Source organism: Colossoma macropomum, unplaced genomic scaffold (assembly GCF_904425465.1).
Source record: "Colossoma macropomum unplaced genomic scaffold, Colossoma_macropomum, whole genome shotgun sequence".
NCBI lineage: Eukaryota > Metazoa > Chordata > Actinopteri > Characiformes > Serrasalmidae > Colossoma > Colossoma macropomum.
The window spans coordinates 23648645-23676437 of NW_023494786.1; the positions used below are offsets into that span (position 1 = coordinate 23648645).

Here is a 27793-nt window from a genome sequence, read left to right on the forward strand (position 1 = left end):
AGAAAGGGAAGGTGAATAAAGTGAAGGGTGGAGACAGGAAAGCTAAACTGAACTTTAGTGATGTTTATTTTACAACAGAATTTCATCATGTTATCTGAGCTCTGCAAGGCACTGGAGAAAATCAATAATGACTACTGACTAATCACAAACTCCAGTCTACCACCTTGGTTTAAAACACGAGCATTGTATCAGAAAAATGCAAGTTACAGAGTGTCTGTAAATAAGGTATAGTATGGATTTAGGATAAAAGGCTTTTTAAATTGTCCATTCTATTGATTCTATTCTAGATTTTTCTTTGTTTTTTGAAGTAAAAAAAAAAAAAGACTTGATAGAATTTAATCATTCTCATGTAATGTAAACATACCCAAAGCTTTAAATTCTATCCATTTTCCTGTCCATATAGCCTAGACTTGTTGAATTCATTGTTTCTGTGACATACAAAAGCTAATTATAATTTGCATATATCCAACTATTCACTTACAGAAGTTTAGCCCCAACTGTTCATACAGAGGTTATAGAGTTTCAGCACTCACTGCTTTTTGAATGAAGCACAATCAGAAAAGAGCTCATTTACAAGTCTTAAAGGCACATTAACAAAACGTGCCCACGTAATTCCAAGGGATAAAGAGAGGTTGGAAAATGGTAATCTAAAAATAAATTATGACTGTTTTTGGAACATAAACCCACAAAAGTTGACCTTAGGGAAAAAAATGAAAACAAAAAAAACACAAAAAACAGAAGGAAAATGTGTAATTTGGGCCCTTTAACTACATGACAGGTACCTTTGAAATGAATTCTCATTTAATATTGTTCTGATCATGATAAGATTATAGCACCGACATGAACAATCCATGACATGGCTCCCACCAGTCAGTCATCACAGCTGTTTCACTAGCCTTCTGGACATCTGGGCTCTGAGAGCTGATGTATGTGCCTTTCCCTTTGGGCCGGCTGCAGAGGTGGCAGGATTCATTAGACTAAATTATTAACGCTGGCATTGGCACACTCCACATGACCAGTTAACTCTGCATGTTGCCAGATCCTCCTGTGGCTCTAGCCAGGCGTAAAATAGCTTGCGCTGACGTAGCCAGATACCCGGCCAAATGCAAAGTGGAAAAAAAAAAATCCCTCACTGGCAGCACAGCCACTGTATGGAAGCCTATCTGTCATCTTCTGTCTCTTTCTGCCAATGGCCTATAATTGCCCCTGCTGCCTAAAAATGTTCGGTTTGGGGCAATGCTGCACCCTGCGGTCTGCACCATTGTGTCATCAAATAGGATGCCAGCACATTGACATGGCTATAAATTAACTCCAAAAGTCCTCAAAGAGCCAGTTTTGTTCCAAATTTATTCCAATGTTCAAAGGCTTTTCTGAGCCTTGCAATGAAAAGAAAATCTGCTTCATTGCTCCAACTGAGGCGAGGCAAGCGAGAGAGAGAGTGGGAGGGAGGGAAGAGAGGCAGAGATGAGGGGTGGAGACAAAAAGAGGGGTGAAGAGAAAGAAGGCGAGAGAGAAAGAAGGGGTAGAGAGAGAAATAGAGGGATATAGAGGATCAGAGCCAGTGAAATAGTGAAATAGAAGTAGAGGGAGGGGGCTAGAGAGAGAGAAAGAAGGAAGAGAGGGTTGAGAAGGAGATGAACAGAGGGAAGACGAAAGAGGAAAACGGGAGAGAGAGAAGGGAGGAGGATAGAGAAACAGTGAGGGACAAAAAGAGTAAAAAAGAGAGATGGGGTGAAGGAAAAGAGAGCAAGAGAGAGAGATAGACTGCAAGGTAGAGAGAAATAGGTGGATGGAGAGAGTGAAAGAGAGGTGGAGAAAGATGGATGGAACGTGAGACGAAGAGAGAGACAGAAAAGAGAGAGAGTGGAGTAGAGAACATCAGAGGGAGGGAAGTGGAGTATGGAGAGAGAGAGGGGGGAGGGAGGGAGAGAGAGAGAGAGAGCGAGAGAGAGAGAGAGAGACACTGTATGGTCTGTATGTAAGAAAGGGCAGATTTGTCATGCGGTCTGTGATGTTTATGACACTGTGGGCTGTGTGGCTGTTAGAGCAGCACTGTTGTCGGAGGCTCTTGTGGCCGTCAGAGCACTATTGTTCCACAGGCATTAGGGCTGGGTCGGAGGGATAGAGGTGTCAAACGAAGATGAATAAAGCACGCGAGTAATAAAAAAATAACAACAGGCCGGGGGCTGGAGTGGCAGCAGTGGAAGTGGAAGTGGGGGAAGTAATTGGGTTTCCTAATCGTTCCTCTGGGCGACACTTCAGCTTCGGCCAATAAACGGAGAGATGGCGTGATCGCTCAATCACTCCCTCACTTCCTCTCTCTCTCTCTGCTGAAGAGAGGGCATCAATATTGTAAACGGTGCTCCGCTGAGGAGCTCGGACTGTCCCTGAAATTACAGCTGTCTGAAGAGGAAGAGGAAGATGATGCTGGCTGAGAGCAAACGGGCCAAACAGTTACTAGCCAGACAGCAGCAGGGTGCTGTTCAGAGTCAAGGCCAAAGCCGTGTAGAAGGACAATCACAGTACTATGCAAAAGTCTTTGGTCACATGAGAAAACAATATTTAACCCTGTAAAGGGGAATTTCACCAATTTGTCAAAATGTCTGTATAATTACATTGAGGTATAAACAAAGTCATTCAGAGTGGTGTGATGTGACATGGTGCACTTTAGAGGATCTTACTAGGAACCAGGGGTTGTGATGTCTATCTGGAAAGTAAAATCAGATCTTATCTTGTCACACTGGGGACATATTTTAAGGAAATGCAGAAGAGAAAAAATGGAATACTTTGATATACAAGCTCACAGAGCAGGGCTGCCCAAAGTGTGGCACATGGTTAAAACCTGGCCAATGAGGATGTTGAATTAGGCTCCCAGAAATGTACCCTAAACCCCAACCCCACACTCAACAGATGAACAAACTGTATACCATATACAATATAATACATTCTTATATTCATTTTTACGATTGTGTTTTTGAAGCACTTTAATAATAAAGCAGAGCATCAAGTTATAAAATACACTTTGAAATCTGAATTTAAAGCCCACCTTCCTTCTTTATTTGTACAATGTTTTGTCTCTTTGGCCCTCAGCCGACCACAAACATTGCACTTTGGCCACCCATGAGAAAATATTTGGTCATCCCTATCATGGAATATAATTCTTTAATGCTTCTTTGGATTTATTCCACTGGTGTATAGTGGTTTTACAAGCAATAACACACTTACTGACCTTACTGTTTTAAACTAGCTCTGACAGAATGGCAGCTTTGCTTGGTGTGATTGGGAGTGAAGCGTGAAGCTGGGTTTTATTAGCTGAGCTGAGGTGAGGTGAATACACTCAGGAGAGCATATGTAAAAGGCAGTGGCCTACTTGAGACATTTCAGGGAACATATGACTCTTCAATGGTGAACCAGAATCGTTTTTTCCATTAAAAAAAAAAAAGGTAAAATTTCATGCATTTTAAAGGAGGTCTTGAGTCTCAACACATGCGTACACACAGAACAGCAGCATATGCCCTCTTTCCCTCTGCTCTATTCTAATGAGCACCCCTCTGTACCCTATTGAGGATTGTTCTGCATCCATCACTCTTCACCTGCCCTATGTTCCTTCTTTTTCTTGCCTCTTTCTGACACTTTCATTTATTCCACCTTTTCTGCTTCTCTCAGACGGCCGTGACTCACTCTTTCAACTCCATGCCCCACTTACTGACAATTTTCTGCTTTCAGACAAAGTACATTTGCGCAGATTTATTCCGTTTCTGTATTTCCTCTGAGCAACAAAAGCTTCATTACAAATGCCATATTGCTCACAAACACTAAAAACTCGTATTATTATGCAAAGGCTTATGTAAGCTGTTCAAATAGGAGTTCAAAAACTTACAAAAACTGAATCTTACAGGAATGTTCCAGCATTTTTCAATCTAATCTCTATCTTCTGCATTTGCAGCATACAGTCGATTACCAACGACGATAGTTCAGAACAACGAAGACTGTTGACTGCTGATATATTTATAACAGAAGCTAATGGGCAGCTGCTTCAGCGCCTGGCCATTGGCTTCTGTTGTAACTGTGCTACAAGTCAACAAGTTTTCAGTTCTTTTCCAAGTGCAAGGGATTAACTGTGAAGTAGTCAAATGTAAATTACAGATGCTGCTGACAGAGATTAGACTGAGAAATGCTGGCGCTTTCCTATAATGCTCATGTGCACATACTTACACATCTTTACTTGTGATGGTTTGGCTATATGACAGGGCTTTAAAAGGTCAAATGAGGTTGAATGCAGTACCCTCTTAACATACTTAGCAAAGATGACATGAAGGGGATCTGCACTTTTGAAACATTGGTCATTATGGCTACAGCAGAAAGCAGATTTTCTGCCTGAGAGCTATAACCTACTGCTGACATCACTTACTGTGCTGCCTTATCGAAATTTAGTCTACTGGCACAACGCAGCTCCAATTAAAATTCTGCTCAGTAGGAATTTGTTCGACCGCATATCTTCTAATTATTTGAGATAGCAAGGTAAAATATCCTGGGGCGTACAAATTGAGCGCACATGTTAGCTTGGGAAACAATCAAGATCAACTTGCCCTATGGCCTCTCTCTTTGTAAATGCAAATGCATGCCTTCTTTATCCTCTCCATCTAGTTGTTTTCAACCCCACAGCACACACACTCTCTCTCTTTCTTTCCCCAAGCTGAGTGAAACATGAGGAGATTTTCTGCTCATGCTTCCACACTAAATGGACTAAATTGGTTCTCCTGAGGCACAAATACTTGTTTCAATTTTGCTGCTTGTAACAGAATACAGTAAAATATATTTTGCAATTCCTTTGCATCTACTTTCAGATATCTTTTCTCTAGGACATACTACTAATTACAATATAGAATGATTCATGCTACTGTTATATTCAGAGGATTGTTATTCATGAGGTGCTGAGTATGATGTATGTATCTAAACTGGTCTGGTGAAATTCCACTCATTTAACTGAGTTAAACATCCATCCATCCATCCATCATCTAAACCGCTTATCCTTCTGGGTCGCGGTACTGAGTTAAACATAATTCAGCAAAAAAATAATGTTTTTTTTTATTTCCTGTATTTGGTTTCTTATGGCTAGGACACAAGCTTTCCTCAGAGATACACTATATGTACAAACGTATTGGGACACCTACACATTACACATACAGGAGCTTTTATGACATCCCATTCTAAATCTATAGGCATTAATTTGGAGTTGGTCCCCCTTTGCAGCTATAACAGCTTCCACTCTTCTGGGAAGCTTTCTATAAGATTTTGGAGTGTCTGTGGGAATTTTTACCCATTTATCCAGAAGAGCATTTGTGAGGTCAGACACTGATGTTGGACGAGAGGGCCTGGCTCACAATCTCCGTTCTAGTTCATCCCAAAGATGTGCGAAAGGGCTTGAGGTCAGGACTCTGTGAGGGTCAGTCAAGTTCTTCCACACCAAACTCACCCAGCCATGACTTTATGGACCTTGCTTTGTGCACTGGGGCTCAGTCATGCTGGAACAGAAAAGGGTCTTCCCCAAACTGTTCCTAGTTAGAAGCACACAATTGTCCAAAATGTCTTGGTTTGCTGAAGCATTATTTCTCCTCACTGGAACTAAGGGGTCCAGACCAACCCCTGAAAAACAACTCCATAGCTTTATCCCTCCTCCACCAAACTTTATAGTTGGCACAATGCAGTCAGGCAGGTAAGACTCTCCTGGCAGTCGTCAAACCCAGAATCATCCATCAGACTGCCAGATAGAGAAGCATGATTCATCACTCCACAGAATATGTTTCCACTGCTCCAGAGTCCAGTGGTGGAGTGCTTTACACACACATAGCTCTGGTACAAAACCAAAGAAGAAACTTTGGGCACTAAACATGTCTTAGCTGATTGATTACATTTAGGGTGAGGAGAAAATTGTGTAAATTTAAATTTTAACTGCACTATTCCTTTACGTCAGGCTTGGATTCAAGTTTTGTCAGTTTTGCCTTTTCTAGAAATGGAGATAAATGCAGCTCTTTGTTTGGAGTGGTTGGAATCCACTTTTGAGTCCTAACTGGAGCATCTCAGGATGAGGCAGACCCTGAGATCCTACCATATTCACCCCAACTCTAACGACTGCCTCTGCCTCTGATAATAGAATAGGCTAAAATCAGCTACTGCCTTCGATTACAGCGCAGTTAAGGCCCAGCTTGTGATTTGAGTAAAAGCAGCAGAGCGAGAGGGAGGGAGAGAGATGGAGTAAGGAAGATGGAGAGAGGAGGATGAGGGGCCGCCTTTGCGTCCTATAAATGACATTGTAATACTCGGTACATGAGTTTTACTGAAGACAGTAACCACTAGAGGAAGAGGGGAAGATTGGATAGTCAATTCAGCTCAAGTGAATTTGTGTGTGTGTGTGTGTGTGTGAGTGTGTGTGTGTGCGTGTGTGTGTGTGCGTGTGTGTGTATCATGCTGGTTAATGTATACTGGATAACGAATTATGAAACCATCATTTCAGTTCCAAAAGACGTCTTTAAAAAAGAATACTTGACAATCAGAGGAACAGTTAGATTTCCACAGATGCAACTAATACGCAGTGTTTTGGTTAAAGCAGTTCCTGCAGTGTAATCTCTACCCCACTTGACTCCATGTGCAGTGAGCAAAGTGGTGGACAGAAGTGAAAGCGTCAGTGGTGCAAGCAGAGGACAGTGTTAATACATACTTCCTTTAGGGCTGAGCTCACTTGCAATGGAGTTAATCCAGTTCACATGCAGGCAGTTAATCAATCAGTAAACTGATCAATGAATCAATGGATCAAAGGACCATTATTGAATCAATTATACAAGCCAATCAGATGTCAAATGTTGACTTTTAGTCCTCAAATTATAACAGTACCTCTCTAGTTCTTGTGTTTACAGTTTTGGTAACATCTTTCCAATTGTTTTTCCAAGAGTTTCATGAACTGATCTTCCCATGCTCCACCCCCAGAGTTCATAGCAACTGCTGCTAAGTTGGACAAGCTTTACATTACATTACCCCAAGCAACCTACAAGCAACCTATAATTCAAACTCTGTCTAATGTTTTCTATTAAAAATGCGATGCCAACAAGTTGGACAATACTGAATAGATACTAGTGCTGTCAAAGTGAATAAATTTATAACGTGTTAACATGAAAACTATGCTGCTTGTGCATATGCTGCTATGATAGAAAGCGCAATTATAGGCTCCTTATTCAAATGATGGAAACTGGAAACTGTGTTCAACTTAGGGAAAATTGTGAAGGTTAATTTATAACAAAAGGCAGTGCTTTTGAAATGGAGAAAACTTTCTTTTGGTTCAAATTTGACCGTATAAGACAAATGTGATTAACTGCACAAAACACGACTGACAGCGATTATTTCTTTTAATCATTTAACAGTCCTAATGGCAAAATTAGGCAGGTTGGAAACTACAATGATCAATTTGCCACTATCCTAACATTAGCTTTATTACATGCCAAAAAAAGCCTTAACATCATGGCCTTTTAAACCCAAACAGAGTAAATATCATTTGAACGTAATAACACACTCTAAATGTATGTTTTTCTCTAGACAGTGAACTATGCACTGCAATTTCTCATTAAGTTGGACTGGATTTTTCAACATTCTGTAAAGCTTGTATAACCTTTAATAGTAGAATATATATGCGGGTGGAGCGTGGATAAAGCGATCAAGTTCTGCTGCAATTGAAAAGTACATACATACCTTGGAGCTCCGCCTCCTAAATATCAAAATACTAATGCTCTGAGAGCCAATAAAGGGTTCCCCCTTGTCTATGATTGGAACCATATCCATGCTGAAACACACAGTATACATGCAAAAGGCAATAAACTCTGTCCACTTATAGGGAACTCTTACACCAAGAACATACTGCAAGACATTTGGGTGGACCTGCTGTTCAGGAAAAGCCAGTGTTGGGGTAAGAAGCTGAAGCTGGTAGAGCTTGAGGGGGGTGGTTGGGGAGGGGGTGACTACAGCCCCTGAGCCAGTGGGATACCAACCTGACAGACTGCCGCTCCGCTCTGAGCTGTTGTGTGAGCTGGTGGTGCTGAAATCCTGTGATTGGTTGTGGGGCATTCTATTAGACAATCCATCAGCCAATCGGTAGTCAGGAATGAAAAGGAGTGCTAGTGGGGTCGAAGGGCAAAAATAGTGGCATCAGGTGAGAGGCAAGACTAGCATAAGCGCATGCAGAAACGTGCGGTTAGAGCGACAGGCCAGTGCTCCACACACCCACACACAAACACACACACACCCGTTCAGCTCTTAGCTTGCCTTCAGCATTTACAAATTCGCCCTTAATAAATAGCAATTACTTTATTTCTAAATGACATTAAGCTACTATAAGATTCTTTCCCTTTGACTCTATACAGTGACAGACTTATCTTATTTAGTCATAGATAACAGTATTCAAAGTGTCTTCAGAGGAGTTCTATTAACTGCTCAATTAAATTAATTAGCAAAACATTTATACACCCAATATACATTAAAGACCCCCGTAGAACAGAGAGATATTTATAAAACAGCAGAACAAGATATTCAGTCTTTTTTAGCCATATTAGGTATGAATAAAGTACTTCATGCATTTTTTAAAAGTCATCCAAGGTCAGATCCTGACTTTTATGTACGAGTAGCGTATGAAAGGTGCTATTTAAATAAACTTTCCTTGCATTGCCTTTATATACTGGAGTATGTTTAAATACTAATACTTTTTGACTATGATTTAAGTATATTTTTGGCTCCATATTTCCACTTTTTGAGTAGGATTTTGATGCAGTACCCAGACTTTCATTTAAGCACAATTTCTGCACTCCTTTACTTTTTTAAGTACTTGTTTCAGCCCTGGTAGCTAATGACTTAAACTGTGCACAGGGCAGCCTACTAACTGCGTGCTTTAGTCTGTGGTTTATTAGGTGCAGTGGAGTAAACAAACAAACTTATTTCTTAACAAAACATTCTAGAAAGGGGTAATGCTACTTCAGCTAAAATAAATACATAAATGTAAGACTTTGGGAAACAGTAACACAGATTGAGAGTTCATATTGTGGGTGCATCAATATACATTTTGCATTGCATCATCACATATACAGTTGTATCCACAAGTTTAGGTGCCCCAGGTCAAATTAATTTTTTTTTTCCTAAGTGAAAATAAGTTGCACATCCTCTACAGAGAACACGTTTAATATACACTTACTGTTTATTTGCTGAATTTGATATACTGGAAAAAATAAAACATAAAATGTGGCTTGTGCAAAAGTTATGGTAAAGTTTATGTTTTATTTTTTCAACTATGTTAAACAAAAGCAAATAAATAAAAATTGTGCATCAAAATGTGCAGAACAAAATGCCATATGTAGGTGTGTTACCTGTAGAGAACCTTATTTTCACTCTGAAAACCAACAAAACATGTAATATGATCAGGGATTTCAAATACAATTTTGCTTGCGACTGTATGTCACACTTATCCTCGCAGTTTAAACAGCGTTTCGTGGCTAGCAAATATTCAGTTGCCCTAAAATACATATTTCCTCCCCTCTACATCTGAAATGTTACCACTATCAAGCGAGGGCCAAATTAGCATAAAAACAAAAGCTAAACTTTAAATTGGAAACCGTCTCCAGAGAGATAAATTGGCCTCATTTCCAAAGACTGATTAGATTACATTGAAACACAGATAATAAAGACTGTCACAGCGCAGTGTCTCACATACATACACACACACACACACACACACACACACACACACACACACTCCTCAATACAAAACTGAACATACAGAAACAAAGACACTCACACAATTATGACACAAAAATAAACAAACACTCTAAACAAACCCCCTGTCCTCCACTCACTGTTGTTGCAGGAGTTTTTGTCAGGCAGAGAGTAGCCCAGGTTGGCCATCTCCTGCTTGGCCTGCAGTGAAGTCTTCCACTGGGAGTCGGGCAGGTCCACAGCCAGTTCGTGGATGCTGCTGGAGTGGAGGATCTGCGTGGTGGCGTATGGCGTGGCCTGTGAGGCCGGGCTGGGGCTGCTGAAGCCCGCTTTAGTGGTGAAGTCGATGCTGCTGTAGATGGCTCCATCAGACAGCATGGTGCCTGTTTTATCAGGCTGAGCGGTGGGCATCACGTCTGCAGGAGAGAAAGAGGGAGAGAGGGATGAAAAGAGAGAGAGTGAGATGTAGTTGGTAGTAGAACAAATAGTGGGGGCTCTTATGTCTTCAAATAATGTAATATTTTCTCTGTTTAATATTTTGCCAGTCTTCTACAGAGCCTGAGTCATATGAAGATTGTCACTGATACTGATTTACAGAAAATTCTGATAACTGATAATATTGGCCAGTACAAAAACTAAGCAGACTCCAACAGTTTTGGTTAAACAGTGTTTATCAGGCTGATATGATTGTCAAAATGACCACTCTGCAAACTGTAAAACGCTAAACTTAGATAAACAGCATAACAAAGGCTTAAATAACAAACAACCATAAAATAGGTCACTTAATTAATCACATAAATTACAACTTAATAACTTTAACAATAACTTTAATATTTTTAACATCTCTTTTACTCTTCTACCTCTCTTCTAAAAGAGGAAGAACGCTGCCACTTTGCATGTGCATGTGTGCGAGTGTGTGCGTCTGCAGGCCCACTGAAGGGGAGATGATGTACAGTCATGGCGGAAGCGCCTGCATCTGTGCCGCTCAAGCTGTGCCTGTCCTTCATGACTCGCTGCCCACCCAGGGACCAGCTTTTTCTTTTCTCCCTCTCTCTCTGAGCTATGGTGGAGGACAGTGGGTCAGAACGCTCTCCATTACTCTCTGGTTGACAACACATGCAGGGTGGATGGATGGCACTGTCTAAACGCTGTGATGTATAAATGTGTATTCAGACATAAGCATGCCATATGCATACAGGTATACATCTTGCTACTCAGAAAAGCGAGAGAGAACATGAGTCATTCTGTGGGTACAGAGCGAGAATACAATAGACTACTGCAGTATATACCGGAGTGTCTTATGGATGAGCTGGATTTCACTGCAGTGCCTTTATTACAGCTTCTTAAGCTCCAGTCACAGCGGCAGTGCGATTTAAACATGCTTAACCCTTTAATGCGTTGGTGTTTTCCAGCTGTACCTTTGTATGTATCTAACTCAAACTGAACTACACACTGCCATCATAGTCTAAAATGGTCTTCCTCAATGATTTCAGTGTTTAATACTTCATATACTGCTCTACTGTTCACTCGTACTGTTTTATAATCATTTTCGCATAATGTGTGTTTATGGTTCTGTCTGTCTATTGCATGTTCTCGCCCATGTGTCTCGTCTGTCGTCCGTTGTTGGCTGGCGTTTTTTTGTTTTTTACTTAATCCCTGTTGTTAGTACTTTGACTGTTGTCATTGTTAATACAACTGTACAAAATAAGACAAAATATATTATAATATTTTCATTTTTTGTTGGTCATTTATCAGAAAAAAATGGATGTGGTACAGAGGGGGAAATGAGCTACTAATCTGAGGTATGTATTTGAAGGCCAACTCAAGTTGAATGAGTCTATTTATATTCATTTCTTCTTAGTTCACCACTGTTTAACTTGTGGACAGAAGATACAGTGAGGGCAGCAGAATCACCTCCACGGCCACTGAAGTTGCTGAGGTCATTGGGTCCTGCAGAGCCGCTGTTGACGGGCATACTAGTGGCTGGCCAGGAGTCAGCCAGCCAAGGATAACCTGCATCACCAGCATTCAGTAGACCAGGACGACTAAAAAGAGAGAGATAGAGAGAGAGAGCGAGAGAGAGAGAGATAGCGAGAGAGAGAGAGAGTGTTGCTGTTACCTTTCAATTACACATAAATACAAAGTTTTCTGTGTATATTTAACACAGAACATCTAATATTTAATATGTATTATAATACCTTTAGGTATATTAGGCATATTCAGGCATACATTACTTCTAATGAACACTTTAGCACTCAGCTTCATGTTCATTATAGTGTCTTCCTTGGTATGAAGAGCAGGTTTCACCTAAATAATTTAGTTTTCTTTTCCATTTATTGTTAAAGGCACAGCCTGCAGCTCTTTTGTGCCAAAGGTGGTTTAAACACCTGAATGGTTTGAGTGCTGATGAGCGCTGACACCACAACAAGACGATAAAATGTGAGGTGATGACATTATTCTCCAGGTAGGGCTTTTATCAGCTGTTCTTTCAGTTTTACAGTTGTTCTGAAGAAAAATGGCCAGATCTACAACAGTTTTCTATGTAGTATGTTGAGTTATGGCAAAGTGGCTGAAAATTTTGTGGCTGTTGGAATAAAACTTTACAGGAGATGGAAAAGACATTCTTAATTTGTAATGCAAGTTAGTGCAACATTTTATTCAAGGTAATTTTGGACCATTTCGAATGGTCTGTTTATCAAGAAATTACACAAGGCAAAGGGTAACTGGATGTGCAAAGGGAAGCGGGAAGGCGGTGCCCGAACCCCATGAGCCAGCGACAGCTGAAAGTGGTGACAGGAAGGCAGTGCCTGAGCCCCATGAGCCAGTGACAGCTGTGAGTGGTGAAGGGAAGGTGGTGCTTGAACCCCATGAGCCAATGACAGCTGTGAGTGACAGCAAGAGGAGGAGCTCACTTGTGAGAGAGATCGGGAAGACAATGACAGACACAAGAGACGTGAGGACAGCTCCCAGGCTTCAGGCACTGCCTTCCCACCACCTACCATGGCTGTCTTTGGTGCCCGTGGGTCGGGCGTCTGGCACACTGAACTTTAAAAAAAAAAAACAACCAAAATAAAGGTACAAAGCTTCTGTGTGACTGTAAAAATATGCTAATTTATGGAAAACGTTTATAAAAACTGGCTGTCCCCAAAACTTTTGAGAAGCATGAGCGTTTAATACACCTATAATAAACTACACAGTGACAGACATGGGGAAGTTATGAAAGTAACTCTAACCTGTTCGCTCAGGGAGATGAGGCTGTGAGGGAAGAAAGCTAGTCGCTCAGTGGGCTTTGACTGTGTTTTAAATATGAAAATATGGTGACAGCATCACACAAAATAGAGAAATAATGAATCAATGAGATGACAGGAGTCTACAGGGAGTCCAAATAAAGACATGAAGGAGAACATATGGCTGTGTGTGCGTGTGTGCATGCATGTGATAAGCGAGTTATTAAGCTTAAAACACTAATGAGAGCTATCTGTGTTCTGCATTCCTGATGACGCCAGGGAGTATGTGTGTGTGTACTGTTCACGTCTTTTTTTCAGTGCCCCCCTCTCTTTCCTTTTTGCCATTTGAGCCAGTGAACATGTTGGCGGTAACTTGGTACAAAGTAAAAGTCCACTAAGAGCAACAGTATATACTGTTAGAAGAAAAGGTTCTGAGGGGGTGAAACAAGTTTTTTCCAGGTGAAAAGTACGTAAACCTTATGTTTTAAAACCAAACAATAAAATAAAAATCCTGGAGATGAGTGCAAACTCAGCAAACAATACGTTGAAGTATCCAATAATGCTGATATGAAACTGATGGATGCAGATCTTTGTGACGAAGAGAGATTCTCAATTTTTCATGCAGAAACAGCTTGATAAACTACATTTTGTTCACAAAGATTTAATTTCAAAGCAGCTTAAGCTGAACAATTTCTACTGGCTAGTTTCTCTGTATTCAAATCTTGTCCCAAGCGCATTGTTGTCAACAATGCTATCATCCCATTACAGTCTGAGAGAAGTAATTAGCAGTTTGTAATGGATTACTTTTTTGGGTTTTTTTTTTTTTCCCTGAATTTTCTCCCCAATTTAGTCGTTTACAATTTCACCCACTAGTTAGGACTCCCCCAATCACACGATACCACCAGCACTAGGAGGGCGAAGGCTAACACAGGCTTCCTCCGAGACCTGTGAAGCGCCACTGCATCTTTTCAAACTGCTGCTGACGCAACATCATTGGACAGCTGAGCGCGCTCGGAGGGAAGTGCCAACCGCCAGATCTGTTACGTCAGCTAACAGACGCCTGTGTTGAGCTGCATCGCGTTGAGTGATGGGGGGAGAAGGGTGGGGCATCGTACCCACCGAGAGAGCAAGGCCAATTGTGCTCTCTTGGACTCCTGATGATAGGGCCAACACTTAGACGGTTGCGCCACTTGGGATCTCTGTAATGGATTACTTTTTTGAGTAGCTACTCCAACACTGATGAACATTAGAACTGGAATGGTCTTTTGATTTTGCACACGAACACACACACACACACACACACACACACACACACACACACACACACCCACACCAAATAGTGGTGCTGTATCTCAGGGGCACTCCCTAAATATCACTTTTTGCACCATTGCTCTCCACCCTACACTAGTTTCTCACCATTATATCCTACACAGAGAGAAAAAGTGTGTGTGCGTGTGTGTGTGTGTGTGTGTGTGTGTGTGTGTAGGGGGTTTCATTTAACAGGTGTTGTGCCTCTCCCCAGCGGTGTATGTTTTATAAAGGCCATCATTAAGGCTTTAACCTGTCATGGGTGAATGCTGGGGGGCCATTAGGGCCACTTTACTGTACGCTCACGTCCTCAGAGCTTGTTACCATGGGCAACACACACACCCGCACACACTCTCTCTCTCTCACACACACACACACACACACACAAACTGACTCAACCTGTCTGCTTTTCCTCCTTTAATTTCTGTTCTGATTTGAATGACTCTCAATGTAAAAATGGCTGATGAAATAGCGGATGGAGAGAATAAGTGGAAATAGAAAAACAGAGATAGAAGGAGCACAGAGAAAGAGATAGAAAGGTGAGGGGTGAAGAGAGGAAGGGAGAGAGACTGAGAGGGGTAGAAATAGAGACAGAAAGACAGAAATAAAGGGACAGAAAGGATTAGAGAGAAAGAGAGATGGGGGTCCAGAAAGAGAAATAAAGGAATAAAGAGTGGTTAGAGGGAAGGATAGAGAAGGGGGGGCTGTTCAAGGCCCTCACACTTTTATAAAGAAGTAAGCTGTTCACAAGTAAATCCAAATAAACATTCAGACAATCAATTAATGCTTATACATATTATATTATATTTAATGAACCAATGCTATGAATGTCAGTTTTCTGCCTGTCAGTGTGTTTGTTAGCCTAAACATTTCCAAACCTCTTCACTCAGTAAGTTATACTGCATTAAGTTTAATCATTTATTTATAAATTGAATGAATTCATGCAATTGCTCGGGTTTAGCTAGAAGAAGCAAAACCAAACATGTTTTCTTCTAACAAGCTCACAACATATCAAAACAACTTACTTTATTACATATCAAAAAGTCTGTCATTACTTTTTGTGTTTATTCTTATATTATAAGCAGAAACACACTTACTTGCCCAGAAAACTGTGTAAAATAATTTTTTAGTAACACTTTACTTGAACCCTCCTACATAACACTGACATAACCATGTCATAAACGTGTCATGGCAGATGTCACTGTTCAGTGATGTGTCGTTACCATTACTATTAATTGTTATGACAGATGTCATAATGTTTGATGTCACAAGAGCTTATGTCACATGCAAATTTCTGCTAAGTGTACTCTAATTAGATATCATGACATCAAAAATCTGTCATAATACCTCATGATTTTGTATGAACCTGCCATGCCATGCTTATGTCAATGTTATGTAGCAGGGTTCAAGTAAAGTGTCATCTAGTTTTCTTTGCTAGTCTCAGACTTCTGCTGTATGCAAAGACTCATACTTCTAATTCTTTCTCTCTCTCTCTCTCCCCCTCCATCACTCGCTCGTATTGTCTCTTGTCCTGCCCTGCGGTGTCCTGTCCCCTCAGGGCCTGCGGGACCGTGCGAGTCTGTAGTATTGAGGCTCTATGTGCAGGTAATGGCCGTTTGGCTGCCAGGCTGCTCTCTGAGCCACAAGTTTTAATGAGGCGTCCGGGCCGTGGAGGCAGGGGTCCTGACAGGCAAAGAGCCCCCCACAAGCAGACGAATGCCAAAACAGCCCCTCAGGGAGACAAGTCATTCAAACTGATGGCTACAGATCAGGCACATTCACTTTTTTACAGGCTAATACATCCACCGCCCTCCAACCCCCCCATCTCTCCTTTTTCTCTTTATATCTGAAAAACAATCACCTGCGCCATCACGAGCCCACCATTACCAGCCCCTCCATCACCAGACACAACATAGAACTCATACTAACATTTAAAGCTGTATTGAATTGTGCATTAATGTTATTAACCTTACACAGCTCTCTGTTTGTTTTCTCTTTATCTCTCTTCTATCTCTCCATCTCCTCCATCTCTCCCTCTCTTTCTCATTTCTCTCACTCTATCTCTGATCACTTTCTCTTTTGCCCTCTTTCTCTGTTTTGTCTCTATATCACCCTCTGTCTCACTCTTGCTTTTTCATCTCATTCTCTCTTTCTTTCCTATCTTCTTTTCTCTCTCTCCCTCTTCTTGTCTCTCTCCTTTCATTTCTCATTCCATCTCTGATCACTTCATCTTCTTTCTTTCTCTTTTCTCTCTCTTACTCACTTTGTTTTTTCCTCATTCACTCTCTCGCTCACACTCTCACTCCTGCATACTGTCTGCTCTAGCTCCATCTACCTGTTTCTGTTTTTCTTTTGTTCAGCTGTCAGTATGTCACTCGCTGTCATTCACTCTCTTCCTTTTGTGTGCTGAGCTTCCGTCCTCACTGTCTTCACTGAATTCAAGTCTTTCACTCTTTCCCATCCTCTTTCATTCTTCTTTATTCAGTGTCTTTGTCTCATTCTCTTATTGTTTTGAACTGTATTATTAACCCTTAGGAGTCACAGTTATCACCGACAATAACAAAAGCATGCTGCAATATTATATTAATTATTTCTCACTCGTAGCTCATCAAGACAAGGGAAAAAAAACCCAAAAAGACACTTTTAATCATCACTAGTTTGTGCTTCTAAGTAGAAGAGGAGACATGATTATTATCTGAATTTGCGAAAAGGTTGTCACATTTTTGCCTGTAATTTACGTGTCTGTGATTGTTTGACCTCAAAACAAACCAGATGTGCAGATCAAAGATGTCCATACACTAAGTAAATCAAATGTAAGTGTAATTCATTGGAAAACTGTGTACCTTCGCATTTAAAAGTTTGGAATCACAATTCAACATTTAAAAAATGTGGCATATACATGTATAAAATGATTATATTAGGATGCTACATCTCTACAACTTCACAGTGTCAATATTTTTGCAGGACACTTACATTGAATAATTATAGTATATGATTTAACATTTGACAATGTCTTAGTGTTTCCAAAAAACTTGAAATATTGGGTAAAACATTTTACTGTAAAAGCTATTACTGAATATAATAACAGCAAATGTCAATATTTCAAGTGATTTCAGAATTTTAAACCCATAATTAAAAAGGAAATTGTGTACTTACATTCAAATTGTACATGAAAACAGTAAATTTTGATTTCTAAGGGTCAAAAATGCAGTTTCTCTCTTCGCCTTCTTCTCTCATCTTTCTTCAATGCTTTATTTCTGTAATATCTCTCTCTGTCCAAATGAGTGAAACTGTAATCTGAGTTCTCTGTAACTGATGAGTTAGTAAAGGAGAAGGAGAAGATTACTTTTGGCGCACCTTCACCAGTAAATTGTAGCACACACACACACTTTTATAGATCCAAACACACACACACACAAGCACTCAGACCCTCTCTGAGGGGCCATTCATATGTGTGTGGGTGATGATGATGTTGACAGTAGAAACGGTTGCTGTGTCCTTGCATTCATCACCTCCAGCACGGGCTGATTAGATTGAGAAATATAGCTAGCGGGCATATTCCTAAAGCAAATCGGCCGGACTGCGGCCCGAAGCGAGGGAGGTGTGTATTATCTTCTCAAGGCCCTGAATCGGCCTGTCCAGACGCTGGGTGGGGGGTGGTGATGGCCGTGCGGCCTTGGAAGACAGCGGATTTGATTTGGATCCATTTTTCCCTGCCAGCATGCTGGTACACACGCACGCTGCTGAAATACTGCCTGCAGAACGAGCGTGTGAGAGGAACTATAAACAAGCAGAGCGAGCGATATTAATCCCAAAGCCACTTCATAAATCAGAGTGGCTTTGCCGAGCCCACACGCCCTCCACTACAGCCGCACACACTCTGGGGGGTGAAAAAAGACGCAGCGCTAAAAGCCCCGCACATTAAATTACGCTTAAGGCATGTTGAGACATGCATTTCCATTTTAGATTTACATTGGCTGCAGGATGCTGTCACTTAGCTTTAATATGTGAGTCCATATACAGAGACTCATACTAACACATATACATACACATACATCCATCTGTCAATACACTGTAATGGAAGTCCTGCGTAAGAGAATCTATAGTGAGCAACTTGCAAGAGTAAGAGAATGAGGGGGGGGTAAAGAAAGAGAGATAGGAAAAGAGAGAAGGAATTAGAAAGACAAAGAGAAGAAGAGGGAGAAAGAGGAAAAGAGAGAGAGAAATACAGTGAGGGGGAGGGCGAAAGAGACAAAAGGAAAAGGAAATATAGAGACAGAAAGAAAGAGAGAATAAGAGAGAAAATGAAGGGAGAAAGAGGAAGAGGGAAAGAGAGTAATAGAGAGAGAAGGAGGGAGCCACAGAGGAGGAGAGAGGGAATAAGAAAGAAAGAAAGAAACAGAAAAGATATAGAGAGCAAGAGAGTGAGAGAGGAGGAATGGAAAAAGAAAGTGAAAGAGAAAAGAAAGGTGAAAGACAGAAAGAGAACGGAAGAGGGGTGTGAGAGAGAGAGAGAGAGTAATAGAAAGAGAGAAAGAGCATGATAGAGCATGAGAAAGAGAGAGGAGTAAACAGAGAAAGAGATCGGGAAAGAGAGAGAGAGGGGTAAACAGAGAAAGAGATCGGGAAAGAGAGAGAGAGAGAGAAAGAGAGCGAGAGAGAGAGAGAGAGAGAGAGAGAGAGAGAGAGAGAAATCACCAGATTCTATCAATTCCAACCCGGCAGCCAAAATCGAGGCATCCAGGCCCGACCAATCTGCAGCCTATTCATCTTCCATGAATCATTTATTCTGTGATCGATTAAGTGTAATTGTTCAGTCAGAGCAATTTGGACGCAGCCAATGAGCAGCGGGGAGAAAACAGACGCGGCTTCATTTGCTATTGTCTAATTAATGCAATAAACAGGGAACGTAACAAATGGCCGCCTTCTCCCCACTGATCCTGCACTGCTCTTTCACCACCACAGGCAGATGGACCGCTGGAACATCTGGACCTCTAGAGTCCCTACAGCGGAGGACAGATCAAGGGTTTCTACATAGCTAAGGTGACTTTATACATAAGTGGTGGCACATTATGGAAGTGGGATTCCAGTAATGAATGTACAACAGTAATATAACCTGTGGGCGTACCTGAGTAAGCTCGAGAAATGAGAGTCAAGATATGTCAGGCAGAGATGTGAGGGGTGCTATGGGAGACAAAAGACCACGTCTTTAACTGACCTATCCATGCTCCACCCACAAATATATTTTTCTGTAGCACTTGTTGCAAGGTTGAACAGAACAGAGGCAACATTGGCAAGAATGCCATTGAATCGCGAACAGTTAAAACCAGGATATTTACAGCATTTTTACATACATGTGAAAGATACAGCTCCTTTTGTTGTGCAGTCGAGCTGCACATATCCTATGCAGTACATTGAAAGGGTGGAATTTCTGATAGACAACATCCAGAGAATTCCTCTCCTTTCCCAAGCCAAAGTCCAACTATAACAATGTAACAGAACAGCAATCAACATCTATATATCGCTCCAGTTTACCCTTATTAGTCATATAATGTGCTTAATAGATTTATCCTCACCTGGAAGAGTAAAGAACTGGCTAATTGTCGTTGGCTTCAGCTGCATGTGTTACCAAAGGCAGAGTAGAACACCCTCAAATAGGTGTTTGCTGGCACTAACCTTGAGCAGCTACCAAAAAACATAAATCTGGAACCTTTAGTTCTGGGCCAACTGCCAAACGCCCTTTTCACATTTCTGCATTTTTTTTCTGCAGGAAGTACTCATTGCAGGGTATCGCTGATTACGAGTAGAGCATGTACAGGTTGCTCAAGTGTTCGAGCTTGAAGCAAAAACAGCCTAATCTCAGTTTCAATGGTTGGTCCGCTGACCATGAGCAGAGAAAAACGAGTTTGTGCAATTAAAAAAAGAATAAACTGTTAACTTTGTCATACAGAGTAAAAAAACTGTCTGCATTTCACTGCTGCTGACTAACGTTACACTGAATGCTGTTTGTGTTTTAAAGTTGCTGCTACAGCCGCTTTCAGAGGAACAGTTTTAATTTTCTCCCTCAAAACCTGTCAGCATCTGAGAGAGCGAGAGCTCGATGGAGAGCATATGTTTGTTCACTGGAGCTGGTGGTTGTGTGAAACGTCTACAGTCACACTACAGACCAGGACGGAATGTCTGTGCGTTTTGCTTTTTGCCAGCTAGTTTATTGTTAGCGAGCTCTTTCAACATCTCCAGCTAAAATGGCCTATCTAGCATTTTGGTTACAGTTATTTTCACCTATCCATCGATTTATTGCTCTGTAGACGTTAGCTGGCTGTTCTGTACCCTGATAGCTGTGAGGGAATTTTTGCATGAAGCATTTACATCCTTTATTCAGTCTCCAACATTGTTGCGTGTTTGGTTCTCCAACAATTCTAGACCTGCCTTTGAATTTCTACCTTGGCAACTATGACAAAGATAAAGTGACACACCTTTCTGTGGTGAGCTGAAGTGATATGAACGCCTTTATTTCTGAGGTTAGTGACTGTCCGTTAAGCAACAGCAGAACTTGTTTTACCCAGCGTTTACACACTTCCGTTTCTTATGAAAAGGGTCTATGGAAAACCCATACTGTTCTTGGGTACCAGAAGCTCTGGTACTTTGCTGAGTGGAAGAGAGGAAGCAGTGTCACTGCAGATGGAACCATTCTACAAGTTAGTAACCACTTGCTACACATGGCATTTGCCAACAGCACACTTGCTAAACAACCTACAGCAGACCAGGGGTAAAGAATTAGTCCCCCTCCATCAGGCTTTCTCCACACGCACATGCACTTCACCAAGATTGTGAGTGGATTTGGCCAGTCAGGTATGATAAAGGCCACAGCGAGTGAAGGAAAATCTCCCTGTGCCCCTCCAGAGGGTCTCAGCCATCCGATAGGTAACTGGTGTCATTCAAATGAGCCCTTTTCCCCTCGCGCTCAAACGCAAGCCAGGCCTGCTAGAAGGCTCCGGAAGGGTTATCCTAGTCTGGGCTCCTCTCCCCAGGGTAATTATTTTTACATTATTACACATGCTCATATCCCCGCCGCCTCGCTGAGGTGACAGGCAAATTTATCACCGCAGGGGTCCTCCTAGGCAGCGTGGGGAGGGGGGCACCATGACAAATGATAAAATAAAACCCGTCTCTGCTTAAATTGTTTCTGCTAATTCTTTTTGGGGGGTGAAATTTATGAGAGCGGCTAGCTGGCCGTGAAGGGAGATGTGCGGAGATGTGTGTGTGTGTGTTGCTCATGGTATGCAGCGTACACAAACAGGCAGATCTTATCCTGAAATCCATCAGTCATATATCGATATTAGAGCCCAGCTTGACGTACTGTATGTGGAAATGGCATGTGGCTGATGAAGAATGTGCAAGGGCACTGCGGTGATAAGAGAAGACTGTTTCAGTCTGCACACACAATCAGCTGATATCAAAGGCACTTTGACTCTTGCACTTTTAGTGAGTCTGTATTTGAACAGAGCTCAAACTAGGGCTGTTCATGACTAAAGACTCAACTATAAATACCATTAAATATAAAATTTAAAATATACTTTTCAACTATAAATACCATTTTGACTCAAAAAGGACTAATAAATAAAAAGCATAGCAATGGAAAATATCAGACTAAGAACTTTGATGTCTTTAGCTTTCATTTTTGCTGTATATTTTACTGAGAGTATATTATTTAGCCTTTTCAAGTACTCTTGGCTACAATTTAGCATTTAACATTTAACATCACACACATGCATTTTTTAAGCAGTACATTATATTTAAAGCTGTTCTTAAAGAAAATGCCACTTGCAGTGTTCATATTCTTCTTAGAACCATCTTTATATGCATTTGGTTTGTGTTGTACTAGCCTTGTTCTTCAGTACCCAACATGTTGCATGACTGATGCATATGAACATGTTCAGAAAAACAGATTGACACTTCAACACACATGAAAAATTTGAAACCCCCCAGTGAAATAATAACATATTCTGTTGATTTTCTACATGAAAAAAGTGAACACATCCTCTAGAGACTTAAATATGCCATTTTTGCTGCAAACTGTAGCGCACAATTTCTATTTATTTGCTGAGTTTAACATGTTGAAATAGAAAATAAAATATAAAACGTGCCACAACTTTTGCACAGGTCACATTTTCTGTTTTATTTTCCAATCTGTTAAATTCAACAAAGAGTAGCGGTGCATTTACATGAGCAGAAGTGTGTTCTGTGTAAAGGATGTGTTCACTTATTTTCACTTAGAAAATCAACTAAACATGTGATCTGACCAGGGGTGCCCAAACATTAAACACAATTGTATAAACACATGAGCAAACATGGTCCACACATCCTTTTGCAGAGATTGCCTGTTTTAACAATATTTCACTTATAAAAATAGACAAACACATAAATAAATGCAAATTAACGAGTTAGCTGTGATCAGAAATAAAATTAAAATATTCTAATATTTTCAAATTTTAAATAAACTACTTTTCTATATGCAAAGAAAATAAGGATACATTACTGTAGTACAGACCCCACCGCGACCCAGAAGGATAAGTGGTTTAGAAGATGTATGTATGTATGTATGTACTGTAGTACAGGCCACATAACATGAATACTAACTGTGTTATAAATGAGTGGTTCTCAATCTTGGGGTTGTGACATGGTTGTCATAAATAGGAACTTAACACCTTTTCTGATATATCTTTAAGAAGACGTTTTCCATTAAATTCCCTGTGGTCACTGGGCGGAAGGCAGGATACACCCTGGACAGGTCGCCAGTCAAACGCAGGGCAGATACACAGACATATACAATCATACACACATTAACACCTAACTGCATGTCTTTGGACTGTGGGAGGAAACCCACGCAGAAAGGACCGCGGTCGCCCGGCCGGGAAACCAAACCCAGGCCCTCCTTCTGTGTGGCAACAGTGCTACCCACTGCTCCACCATCAAAACAGTAATTAAAGCCAAATTAAACCCAGTCATTATTCGTTTGTTTATTTATTACATCATTGTGTGTGATAACACCACATAATTCCTGGTCAGGAACATACCATGAGGCCTTAACATTTGAATGGCTACTTTCTACATTAGAATATGTACTTTTTCACTGAAGTTCACTGAATCTCACTGCATACTCAAATTTTGAACAGGTGCATAGTTGACTTAATGTAACGAATGACCAGAGAACAGCCATACATCAAACATACAAAAAAAGCATTTATTTTTTTTGGCCATTTAAAGCAGATCTTGTATGCTGGACCTAGACAATCACCCAGACAATACCAGAAGTGAAAGTGATTGTCTGCTTTGAGAGGCGTCTGAAACAGCGTTTCCTCTTTCAAGAGTGAAACTCCCATCTCAAAGCAAATGAGGGGGGTATGGGACAGCGGCATAGAGGATAATGGTTTTGATGACCTTCCGCAAGATGATGGACAGAATATGAATGTGCTGCAGAACTGAGGCCTGGCCTCTGAAGGTTAAAGACTTGTGATTGGCACTGTGATAACAAGCAGGCCTGTTTCTTTGTCACTGCAAGTGAAAAGGAGCAAAACAAAGAGGGAGGTGACAAGAAACTTACCTTCCGTTACTCATCAAGCCTCCGTCAACACGCTGGAACGTCACTGAGGTCAGAAAAAGAGACAAGGATAGAGAGAGAGAGAGAGAGAGAGAGAGAGAGAGAGAGAGAGAGAGAAAGAGAGAATAAATCATCAGTATAGCACTATACCACTACAGTACATTTAATACTATTCTTTTTTTTAAGGACTATGCAGTGAGACGAAGATACACTCAAATGTTGCTTTTTGAAAATCTGATTGAGTATAGCAAGCTCAGTAATACTGCACAGAACAATACTGGCCTCGTTGCGTCCTCAGGAGATCACATTACAGCTGTAAAGAAACGGCTATAGACCCTTTGGACATGCCGCTAATTACCGTATCACAAAATAAGGCATGGTATAATGCTTCTCACTTTAAGGATGAAAGAGTTCAGAAAACATTTTAGACCCTGGCGGAAAGATTCTGTAATCGGTACAGAACCTCTGAACTAGATCAGAGTGTACAGGAACATTTGCGTAGGACCTGCACAGCTATAAATGATTAAGATAATTAAAATGATTAATGACTGTTACTTTATGATGATATAAATGATTAAACCTTCACTAAATATTCCTTTATGTGAATTAGAGATTTATACTGAAGTCCAATATTTCCCCAAGGTGAGAGCACATTGTGTACACTTATACCATTAAAATGATGTAGAGATATTCAGCACTTCAGAGACTGAGAGAGAGAGAGGGAGAGAGGGAGAGAGGGAGAGAGAGAGGGAGAGAGAGAGAGAGAGAGAGAGAGAGAGAAAGAGAGAACAAATTCTCCTTTTCTGTAGGTTTGGTCTCTGTGCTTGCTGCAACATGAACAAAGAGAACAGTCTTCTGCACATAACTGAGATGAAAAGATGAAAGGTACGAGGGGGCAGATAAAGGCTGGGTAGCAAGAGTGAGGCTTAGATACCTGCTATAATTAAGAGTTTGAAATCTTTACTGAAAGCTATTCATTATTTCTCCATTATCTCCACTTATAAGTAGAAACCAAACTTAGTTTGAATGGTTTCATTTTGATATTTATGACAATTATGACCACATATACACTATTCAAAATGACTCCACAACTTAAAGTGGCCATATGTGACATTTCTCTTGTATTTTTTAAGGTCTTGTCTAAGGTCCACTTACAATGTTTATGTGGTTTTATGCACCAAAAACAGCCTAAATTAATTCTTACATGACCACTTTCAACCTCTCTTTATCCAGTGGAAATAAACAGGCTGTTTTTGTTATTGTGCTTTTAACACTGATGCATGTAAACTAGCTCTGTTCTAATTGGCTGTCCTGTATTTAAACTAATTCAAAACCAGTCCAAGTTTAAATACTCCTTATAACTTTGTCGTGAATGAATGATGCTAAACTGCTGTAGCCTGGAAGGATGTGAAGAATGTGTTGGTGTTTGTGACGACAACAAAAAAAAAGTTTTTTTTCACCTTAGTTTTCATATATGGACAGTATGGACTGGGGAACAGTATAAATGGTACATTTTGAAACTTAAAGAATGTTTGTATACTGCACAAAAAAAAAAAAATCCATGACATTGACCTTTTAAATCTTAGTAATGAAGATTATTATAGTGGTTTCCCTATTCAAATGTAATTACATCGTTAATAACACAACAGATTGTATTTATATTCTGTATAGACAGGTCTGAGTCACCTCTTCAGGTCTTTTTTCAAGAAATTAAAAGTTGTTTTTCCTCAGAACAAGCTTGAAATACACAGCAATAACTACATCTAAGATCATCTTCTCTTTCACTCACAAACACAAAAATGGCATTAACTGAAAGTTTAGAATCAGCACTTATTTTAAAGATGTACAAGAAACAATATCAAACTGCATCACATTTGAATTATCAGCCTCGGTTATCCATAACCTCACTTATCCATACCATTACAATTGGATACAAAATACTGGATGTTCGAAAATGGGATTCAAACCTACATAACATAGAAACACCAACAGGTACTTTTTAACAAAAACATAACTATATAGATTCCAGAACGTGTTTGGAACGAGTGCCTGTAGACACACTGACCTTCAATTGAATCATTTGCTTTAGAATGTGGTGTTATAGTAAACTGTGAACAAACACTAAAGGTGTTTCTCTTCTCTGTCCAGGGGCCTGTGTGTGTGTGTGTGTCCAGTCTCTATCTACACAGGGACACATTGCAGTCCGGTCTTTGATGTGGCCCGTAGGCTGGCGAGGGGCGCTGGCTTTAAGCCAAGCTCCAGATATGCACTTACTTCAATACGGATACACATTACTCTCCTTTAATAAGCATTTACTGCAGGAGGACATAATCAGCATATAAAAATTCCATCAAATCATCCCTGCTGCCTGCACAGGATGAGCTTCTGCCTTCTGGCTATGACGGATTTAAAGGAAGATGGCACACATTTGCGTGCACATGTCCACTTTACACACAACACTGCTTTATCCTTGAAACACTCATCTAGGCTGCTCACTAACAGGTTGGTCTGTATAGATCTGAATTTGGAATCACTGAAGGTGAACAAAAGCATGGTGTCATTCAGCTGCACAGAAAAATGTAACATACATAATATAGTTTCCAAACATAGCATTCACTCTCCAGACCACACAGTCCATACATGGAAACTACATTGCAAAACCAGCACATTCTGAATATGTTGTTTTGTGATGTCATAAAAAGCAATTTATTTACATATATCCGCCAATACAGTCTATAGCAGTTAAACTCCACTAGTTCCATTTGAAGTTATAAGGAGTGTTTTAGCCCAGACTGCTTTCTGAATGAGGCAGAATGCAGGGCCAATCAGAACAGAACTCATTTATATATATCAGTCTTAAAAGTACAGTAACAAAAACAGCCTGTTTGATTCTAAGGGATAAAGTGTGGCTGGAAAATGGTCATATAAAATGAATTACAACTATTTATGGCATATAAAGTCATACAAACCTCATAAGTGGGACTAAACACAAGTAAATAAAAGGTAATAAAATGTAGACTGTAAACCTCCAAATGATACCACACTTGTTTTGGAAGTAGGACATATTTGATTATGACTTGAATTTGGCAAAATGTTATTGCTGTGATTACAGTCTTGTTTTGTCCTTCAGACTGTTTGACATATTTTTGGTGCTGGCTGAAAAAATACTGAAAAAGTGCAGACTCAAAACTGTTGATTCAGAATGCCAACTGAATTTAAATGTACTTATTTAATACAACTGTTATTGATGATATAATTATGCAATTATGTTCATGTAAATGTAAGGAAATGTATGCCAAAATGAGAGTAACACCTCTAGACTTCTAAAAGTTAAAGCCTTGAGATATTTCAACTTCTGGCAAGAACTCAAGCTCAAAACAGCAGGGCTACAAAAACTGCCTCTCGACAACTCCAACATTTTGATTAGATTTCTCTCACTCTGCGATAGAGCAGAAGTGTGAAAGTGGACTACTCCAACACACACACACCTACTGTGCTTGAGCCTACACTTATCTGTTCAGTTCCCAGGTCCTGTGAAGAGTCCGCTCCAGTATGCTAGCTGCAGAGCAATGAAGCTCTAAGAACACAGTGGAGTGGAGAGAGACTGCTAGACTGCATTCTAATATGTAGCAGTGTCTCTGTGCGCACTTGCTTTGTGATTTTTCTGGACCTCTCCTCACTTCATTTTAATTTCTAGTCAAAACAGCCATTAAATACAATTTATTCATTTTTCAGGAGATATTTCTGGGGACATTAGATTTAAGATGATCCCTTTGACAAGGACAAGTCAAAGGAAAATAAATGGAAAAAAACACTTTCCAAAACTGAAGCTTAATAATGATTAAAACATAAAAAACAAAAAAAAGCTGCTGGTTTTATCAGAACAATGGACTGACCACCTTAGAGTCCA

General features: G+C 40.4%; 1 protein-coding gene across 4 annotated transcripts in view; it reads right to left on the minus strand.

The window, feature by feature from the left end:
* The window catches only part of robo2 (roundabout, axon guidance receptor, homolog 2 (Drosophila)), a 265654-nt gene that overhangs the window by 23496 nt on the left and 214365 nt on the right, over nucleotides 1–27793 (minus strand). For 2 of the 4 annotated variants that reach the window (XM_036564456.1, XM_036564453.1), the window contains 4 exons: nucleotides 23887–23929; nucleotides 11662–11792; nucleotides 9888–10163; nucleotides 8037–8162 (listed from right to left, as the gene is read on the minus strand). In XM_036564456.1, the coding sequence (XP_036420349.1) occupies nucleotides 8037–8162; nucleotides 9888–10163; nucleotides 11662–11792; nucleotides 23887–23929 (576 nt within the window). The remainder of the gene's footprint in view (nucleotides 1–8036; nucleotides 8163–9887; nucleotides 10164–11661; nucleotides 11793–23886; nucleotides 23930–27793) is intronic. The other 2 variants (XM_036564474.1, XM_036564466.1) reach the window with 1 other exon arrangement.